The sequence below is a fragment of the Hipposideros armiger genome, unplaced genomic scaffold, assembly GCF_001890085.2.
Source record: "Hipposideros armiger isolate ML-2016 unplaced genomic scaffold, ASM189008v1 scaffold_19, whole genome shotgun sequence".
In the NCBI taxonomy this organism is placed as follows: domain Eukaryota; kingdom Metazoa; phylum Chordata; class Mammalia; order Chiroptera; family Hipposideridae; genus Hipposideros; species Hipposideros armiger.
Genome location: NW_017731369.1, coordinates 2,699,297 through 2,708,293, shown reverse-complemented (window position 1 = coordinate 2,708,293; position 8,997 = coordinate 2,699,297). Strand labels below are relative to the sequence as shown.

The 8,997-nt window shown below is 39.3% G+C and overlaps 1 protein-coding gene across 1 annotated transcript in view; it reads left to right on the top strand.

The window, feature by feature from the left end:
- The first annotated feature begins 6 nt into the window (after nt 1–6).
- MPHOSPH6 (M-phase phosphoprotein 6) overlaps nt 7–8,997 on the top strand; it is a 15,779-nt gene continuing 6,788 nt past the window's right edge. The window contains exons 1-2 of the mRNA XM_019635226.1: nt 7–91; nt 4,976–5,088. Of these exons, the coding sequence (XP_019490771.1) occupies nt 41–91; nt 4,976–5,088 (164 nt within the window). The 5' untranslated portion in view covers nt 7–40. The remainder of the gene's footprint in view (nt 92–4,975; nt 5,089–8,997) is intronic.

Here is an 8,997-nt window from a genome sequence, read left to right as displayed (position 1 = left end):
GCAGGCCTTGTGGAGGCGCCGGGGTCCAGCCGAAGCCAGCATGGCGGCCGAGCGCAAGACAAAGTTGTCCAAGAACCTGCTGCGCATGAAGGTACGGGGACACAGAGGAGCTAGGCCGGGAGGACAGGGCCACCCGGTCCTCCCGGCCTGGCCGCGGCCGAGGCAGTGGGCGTACGGGGGACACCAGAGAAGCCCCTGAGGGCCTCCACCTCGCTCTCACTCATTCATTTAGCGCCTGCTCTGCGTTAGGCACTGGGAGCCGGATTAGAAATCCGGCGGATTCTCTCATAGAGCCCGCGGTCGGGTGGGAGACACAGACGCGTAAGCAAGCAGTTAGGATACAGCGTACTACGTGCGGTGATGCTAGAAGCGCCGGTAGCCCGGGGAATTGAACGTGGGCTTCTGCCGGAAGTGGTTCTGAAGTAGAGACTGAAGGGTGGATGGGAGGGTGGGGAACATAACAGCATGAACGGAGGGAAGAGCGAGTTCAGAAGTCAGAGAAGGGGAAAAAACAAAAAAACCATGGTGACTTTTAAGAGCTAAAGAAAGTTCAGTATGTCCGGAAGGCAACTAAGCAAGAGATGGGCCTGGAAAAGTAGACAGGTCATTAACATTTAGGAAATTCTAGGCCAGATTAAAGAATTGTTTTCTCTACTTTGTGAGCATTGGGAAGCTATGGCGCACAGGGAACCGTATCAGCTGTGCCTCTTTTCAAGGTTACATTAACTGTCCTGTGAAGAAGACGTTGGTGACAGGAAAGACCCGACAGGACAAAACTGCAGTCAGAAGAAAGACCATCTAGAAGTTTAGGTGATCTGAGTGAGGATTATAGTGGCATTGCGATGGAATTATAGCAGTTCAGGCGAACGTGACTTAATGTCACCCAACTTTAAGTAAAATTGATTTTTATATTTCAAATTGAATCCATTTAACCAAATAATTTCAAAATGAAAAGAGGGAGAGAGAAGGGTAGATAAAATAAATACAAGAGTTAAAATAGGCAATGCAACCATTCCTTAAAACTTAAATAATAATAGCAAACATTTATAGTTCTTGCTATGTGCCACATACAGTTCTAAATGTTTTGCACATATCAACGCAAGAAATCCACATAATAACCCTCTGAGGTTGGGTGCAGTTATTATCCTTCTCTAACAGTCGAGGCAACTGAAACAGAAGTAAATTGCCCAAAGTTACTTACTGCTAATAAGAAGTGTAGACAAGACTCAGACACAAGCAGCCTGACACCAGAACCCCTTGCTCTTAACTACTACTGGTCGCTAAACTTGTAGATGTAAACTGTTAAATGTCATGTTTAGAGAATTGTGGAATTTCCAAGAAGAGGAGGAAGCGAGGCATGAATAATATTTTGAAAGATTGGGCAGTAAATATTGCATGTGCAAAATCTGAATGGAGTTGAGCTAAGGTGTAACTAGGGTTGGATAGGGTGAGGGTGGAGGGTAAATCATAACATAGTTTATTTAGTTTCCAAGGTACTTCTTTCATGCATATTAGCAAAATTTGAATCTTTTCTGAACAAAGTTTTCTCTTGGCTTATGGTTTGTAATCATGTAGATTTCAAATAAGTGGGGGTGGATTGACAAAGAAGACTCTGAAAAGATTTTAGCAGTTGTTTTAGCTCTTGGATAAGTCAAATGAGGCCATGCTGGGTGATTAGGGCTCAGACCAAAGACCTGACTTTGGAGTTAGGAATGAAGAAACTAACTTAAAATTATTCATCTCTTACGCAAGTGGTTCAGAGAAACTCAACTACACGTTGGAAGCAAAGGAAAGAGAAAAAAAATACCCAGGTTCTCTATTTGGGTTAACAGCTTCGGTCATTGACAAAAAAAAAGAACTTATTGAAAGGCCAGCAGGAGACACCATATATAGAGATAGAGTGGAGTGTTTTATGAGAAGGAATGGAGCAGCTGCCTGATGTTGCTGTATGCAGTATAGCTCTTCAGTCAGAGCTAAGTAAGGGCAAGAAAGAGAGAGTTAAGGATTTAATCTTGACTCAGTTGTTTTCCATTGTACTTGAAGCTCTCTGACTTGGGTCACCTATTGGGGGACTGGAGGTTGATCCTGATGGGAGGTAGAAAGTGAAGAATATACTAGGTGGAATGCCTGTCAGTATGATGCAATTGTAGAGAGGGTGCTTATTTGTGATTTTAGCTCTTTTGGACTCTTAAGACAGGAGTTGGTGAACTTTTCCTGTAAAGGGACAGGTAAATACTTGAGGCTTGTGGGCCAAACAGTCTCAGTTGCAACTACTCAACTCTACTGTTTTACCTCAGAACCAAATGAATGTGGCTTTGTTCCAATAAAACTTTATTTACAACAGAAGTCAAGCTTAAGGACAGCAGTTTGTGATGCCTACTGTAGATTCTCAGCTGTGAGTAAAGCTAAATCACTAGCTTTAGAGTGTGTTCTTCGATGCCGTGGAGTCAGAAGAATTGAATTTCTGTCTGAGTCTGGAGTTGCTTTATTTGTATTCACTGGGTGTTCTATCCTTTCCATTTGCATAGAAATATGTATGTGTATATATATTTCTGTACATATGTATATGGTTCTTTTGTATACCATAAAGAATGTCTACTTGACTGAAAACTAAGAGAAAAAAGGGCAGTTTGGCAAGATTGGTGAGTTTTACCACCACAAACATGAGTGATGAAATGAGGCATCTGGACTTAAAGAGAACCACCCAAGAAAGGGAACCTGGAAAAATAAGGCAAGTCTAGAATCAGTTACATTCAGAGAAGCTTTATTGAACTCTTCTCTGTGTACCAGGTGCAGCCTAAATACCAGTACTACAGGATGAACAAGAGACATGGTCTACATTCAGAATCTCAGCCTTTTGGGAGACAGAGAAGAAGCATAATGAACAATAAGGCAGTGTTTATAATAAGGCTGTTGTAGAAGCAAGGAAGGCTTACCAAAGGACACGTGTGCTCGGCCTTCACGAGTGAATATTTTGTCAGGCAGAAAATGGAAGCATAAAGTAGTAGCAGAGGCAGGACTGGGTATGCCACAAACTGCCAGTTCTTGCCTGTGGTGAGGATATAGCTACAACAAAGGTGAAGGAATGAGGACAGGTGAACAAACAGTGCAAAGCCAGGAAATTGACGGCAGTACCATCCATAGAGCTTACCCGGATTTCACCGTTTTACATACACTCCTTCATGTGTGTTTGTGAGTGTGTGATACTTCCATGCAATTTATTGTGTCTGTAGACTCATCCACCACCACATTCAAGATACAAAACTGTTCCATCACCATGGGTTCCCTCAAGCTACCCCTTTGGAGACACGCCCTTGTGTCATTCCTAACCCCTGGCAACTACTAATCTGTTCCCCATTTTTGTAATTTTGTTATTTCAAGGATGTTATATAAACAGAGTCATGCAATATGTAACCTTTGAGACTGGCTTTTTTTCACCCAGCATAATTCACTTGAGATCCATCTAAGCTGAGAATATGAGTAGTTCCTTTTTTGTTGTTGCTGAGTAGTATTCCATGCTGTGGATATACCACAGCTTATTTTAACCACTCACCTGTTGAAGAGTATTTTTGTTGTTTCCATTTTGGGGCTATTACAAATATAGCTGCTTTGAATATCTGTATATAAGTTTTTGATTGAACATAAGTTTTCATTTATTCCACAAGGGCAGTTGTTGGGTCCTATGATAAGTTCATGTTTAGTTGGGTAAGAAACTGTCGAGCTATTTTCCACAGAGGAGATTCAGCTTCCCCACATCAGCGTCAGAACTGGATATTATCACTTTATTTTATTTACGAGTGTTTTTCAAGTTTTTGTCATTTCATTTAGTAGTCATTGGTAAGGCCATGATGTCTAAAAATGATGGTGTTTTTGGAAGAGCTGGAATGGAGGGAAAAGTAATATGGAGCCTGGATGACAGAAAGAAATGAGGATCAATGGAAACCAGTGGAATCCTAGACCTAACTGCTGGGTGTTTTCTGAAATTTTTCCCATATTGATACTTTATAATTTTGCTGTGATTAACTTCTTGGTGTGTTCGCCTGTCCCTGGAAATAAAGCTATTGTTTGTGCTAGGACTGCTCTTTTCTTTACTGGCCTACTTTGAGTTGAGCTTCTACAAATTTTAAAATAAAGAACCCCCGTGTAGTTGGTCAGCATTTCAGAGGATGTAAGTGATGAGCAGGCTTACGGATGTAGCTTTACTCAATCTGCATTTATAGAGCCCTTACTACGCATCTTCATTATGCCAGTACTGATGAAGGAGACAACCCAGACGTAGTCCCTACCCGGAAGGTCTCCAGAAGGGACAGATGCTCAAGAAATTAAAATGTGGTGAGACGGTGTGAGGGTACCACAGGAAGCTTCTAGGAGAGAGATGCTGGTTTTGCCTGCAGCTATCAGGGACAGTTTCACAGAGATGGAGTAGCTTTACCTATATCAGTGACCAGGTAGAAGAGGGTGAGAAGGGTATTCCAGACCAACATCAGCAGATGCAAAGACTAGTGGGCTCTGTGGGCAGCAGAGAGATTCAGGAAATACTGAGCCTCTCCTCCTCTCTGCCCCTCACTTTTTCTCTCTACCTGCCTGTCCTGGTCTGTGGATCAGTCCTGTCTTAGTCCTTCCTCGCTTGCCATTATGGAAAACCGGCCACACATACTTAGTGTGATACTTAATTGAGTACAGTTTTTTTGGTGCCTGTTTTATTAAATCAGAAAAACTAAAAACCATGGTAAAGATCTTTTTGAAGTCTTCTAAAGGAAGTACACATGCTCTGGCAAGCTCCCAGCTAGCCTAATGTGACCTTGTCAAGGGCAGAGCTAAGCTGCTTGATCACGCTCCCCTCACCCTCAATCATGCGATGGGTTTCCTGGAGAAATGAGGAAAAGCAAGTGGAAGGATAAAATCATTTGAGTTTTCTTTAACTCTTAAGTTGGGAAAATGAATTGCTCACGCTGATTTTATCTTGTTTTGACAGTTCATGCAGAGGGGACTGGATTCGGAAACCAAGAAACAACTAGAAGAGGAAGAAAAGAAAATCATTAGCGAAGAGCACTGGTACTTGGATTTGCCAGAGCTTAAAGAGAAGGAGTAGGTTCATTAGAAATTATTTTGATTACACTTTGGGCATTTCAGAGGGAAATCCCTGTAAATGTGGCTCATTCCAGTGCCTTAAAGCCCATGAAATAGCATCTGTTCAGTTTCTCGAGTTAACCTTACAACAAGTTTTCTTGAAATTATTAAACCTGTAAGAAGTCTACTTGGATTTATACATTTTTACTGGCCCTCAGCCATCATTTATAACATTGTTCTTTTTTTACATTGAATAAAGGAATCTAGCCCATATGTCTCTTGTAATAATAACTAGGGACCTTTATGCGAATCTTTAATGTACTCTATCATATTAAGTTCCAAAGATTAGGTGTGTACTTCAAGCCCCTACAGTTTTGTTTTGTTTCACTTTGACAGCTTTTTCTTAGGCAGAGCTTCTTAAAGGCAGGTCACGAGAGTTTTGTTCATTTTCTTTTTTTAAATGTTTGCTGTTAATACCAGTCATCTTAGCTAACATTTATTGCCTTTCTAGTGTGTGCTAGGAATTGGGCTAAGCACTAAGCATCTTAATTATTTATCCTCATAGCAAACTTGAGAGCTGGCTACTATACTTCACCCATTTCGCAGTTGAGGAAACAGAAGCTTTAGGAGAATAACTTGCTCAATCACCCAGCTCAGTCACCCTAGCTAAGGCTGGGGTAATGCACTAGATCATTTTTCTTTTGCCTCTAAGCTTGGTTGGTACTTGAGAAATAATTCTGAATAAAGAAGTGGTGGGTGTATTCACTTCATCCATTAATTTACCTAAATTCTTCCTGGAAGCTACGTATCATTTCTCCTCGATGCTTTTCTTACTATAGTAAGCTCTGGGGTGTGGTGGTCTTACTAAACTTAGTCAGATGACTGAAGATGCTGCTTATTAGCTTCAGGCACATTTATGTTTTCCCTTCTGTGCCTTATGTATTTTTTGTTTTTAGTATGTTATATTCCCTTTTTCATTTGGCTGATGTCTAGATCTTTTGGGGGAGGGTAGACAGAAGTATGTCGTACCAGGAGGGATGGAAAGAAAGGTACTTTGTTTTCTCTGCTTGCTTCTCTTTGTACTTGCTTTTTTTTACTGCTTCTCCGAGGAAGGAAGATGTTGGTGAGGAAGGGGAAGATCACGCCAGAGGTGGTATGGATTTGGGAGTGGGGCAGGTGTAGAAAGGAACCATTACTGGTAAGGAGCTATAATTTAATTTTATGCCTTGACTCAACTAGCACAAAGTATCTCAGATATTTCGTTGCTTTTATTGATGGGCAGGATGATTTTTATCTTGTTTTCAGTATTCCCCCACCCCAACACAGCATATTAATTCCCAGAACAGTGACATTTCGATTCCTTTCCTAGGTAAATGCCTCAGTTCTTTTGGGCTACTGGAATCAAATACCACTGCCTGGGTACCTTATACACAACAGAAATGTATTCCTCACAGTTTTAGAGGCTGGAAGTCCAAGATCACGAGAACGTGCGCCTGAATTTAGATTCCCTCAGGAAGAGACAGTCCTGCAGGAAGCGTGGTGCTAGCTGCGCTAGATAGGGCCTGTGAGAGAGGACCCTACAGAACAGGAGTTCTCAAGGACCATTTACATTAGGGCCTGTGAGAGAGGACCCTACAGAACAGTAGTTCTCAAGGACCGTTTACATTTTTAAAAATTACTTAGAAGCCATAAAAAGCTTTTCTTTGTGCCATGTCGATATTTACTATGTAAGAAATTAAAACATTTTTTAAAACACTCATTTAAGAAACAGTTGCATTACTTAGCATAAATAACTCATTTTGCTTGAAAAATAACTTTTCCAAAACAACAAAAATCAGGGCATTGTGTTACATTTTAGCAAATCTCTTTAATGTCTGGCATACTAGAAGACAGCTGGATTGTTTGAATTCCTACATTTAGCCTATTGTAGCATGTCCTTTTCGTTGACATATATAAAGTCCACCCTCACTCAGATGATGTAGTCAAAAAGGGAGGGGTGTTATAATAGCTTTTTCAGATAATTCTTTGAGGCTACTCCAAACCTCAGTAAGTAGTAGTTTCTTAACAGTTAACTGATGTGTGGAATCTGAAAACACTGAACTTTTCATAATCATTGGTCTATCTTACATTTTGAATAGATCTTTTGTCCATGCATAATTTCATAACATCATGTATTTTCTTACTTGGAGTATATTAGTTTAATGAGGTATATGGATTTCCCAAGTAACTCATTTCATTGTACAGTATCAAAATTCACATTCATTAATATCACCATGGGCTTCATCAGAAAAGTCTTTAAGTATTGGGAAGCTGTCAAGCCCAAAATGACATATACAAGCTATTCAAAATTCTAATTTTTGCTTGAAAGCTTGAATTTTGTTATTGGCAACAAGTATTGTCAGTTGTTTCCCTTGAGGTGACAAGTTTACTTTATTCATTTTCAAGAAAACATCTGCCAAATACCCAAGTCTGAATAAGCATACTTACAGTGTACCAAGAAAAAAGTAGCTAGTTTAACTCGCAACTTGATCATACAAGTGTATTTTCTCAAGACATTTTGTGTAGAGAATATTTTATGAAGTGTAATCAAGGGCCGAGATTAATAACAAATTTTTACTGCTTAATCAAGCACATAATTATTGGCTTTTTTTAAAAACTGAAAGTCAACAGTGAACAATGCAATGACTGCTGCTACAGTCTGGAATCACTACGTTAATTCATACTAAGATGGGATTTTGCCCATAATCACTTTTGCACACACTGTACAAATGTCAACATGGTGAAAAAGATGACATCTTAGTGTTATCATGAAAGTAATTTTGACCTCCTAGCATTATTACCTTCTCTCACTCCTTTCCAGTCATAGGCCGCCTTTAGTGTAGACATTCTGTTTCTCAGCCTACTTACATTCCCCTTGCACAGCCTTTACTACTAACTAGTCCCTCAGGTGGTCTTCTCCTAGGTATGCTCATATCTTCTTCCTCACTGTCTTCTAGACTTTGCTCAAATGTCACCCCATCCAAGAGCCCTGCCTGCCCAGACCAAGGACAAATTCTTTAGATAAAAAGAGCTTGGATGAGTTGGATAGAATTCTGTTCGCATGTCTCTTGGTTAAAGTCTGAATTGCTGGATCATCAGGTTGGCGTATATTTAACTTGATGAGAAGTTTTCAGACCAGTTTCCAAAGTGATTGTACCATTTTACACTTTCACTAAGGAAATTTCCAGTTTTCGGTGTTAATCTTTTTTATTTTACCTATTTTAACACCCAAAATTGGAAATTTCCTTAGTGAAAATGTAAAATGGTACAATCACTTTGGAAGCTAGTGGTATCTCATTACAGGTTTTAATTTGAATTTTCCTCGTGACTAATAATGTTAAAGAATGCATATGTGCTTATTAGCCATTTCCATTATCTACCTTTGTGAAGTTCCTGTTCTTATCTTTCATTTTTTTAAAAATGATGTGGTTTTGTCTTTTTTTCTAACATTCTGTATCACATATTTTTCCACTCCTCTTTACATCTGTCATCATTTTATTTTTTATGTATTTCACTGTAAATAGCAGACATCAGTACATTTTTATCCCTTAACTAGAGTTCAGTGTTTATAAAGAGTTTTTATTTTCCTCTTAAAATAGAACTTACGTACTTCTATACAGATAGGAGTTCTTATATTCTGAATACAAATCCTTTGCCAGATATAAGTATTGTGAATATTTTCTCCCAGTCTGTGACTTGCCTCTTTATTTTCTGTCTTCTTTTGATGAGCAGTTATTCTTAATTTTTTTCCTTTTATACAGTTAGTTCTTTCTAGATCCTGTTTAGTGAATCTTTGCCTGTACCAAGGTTGCAAATATATTCTCTGTGTTTTTGTCTAAAATTTTGTAATATTAGCTTTTATATATATATATATATATATATATATAT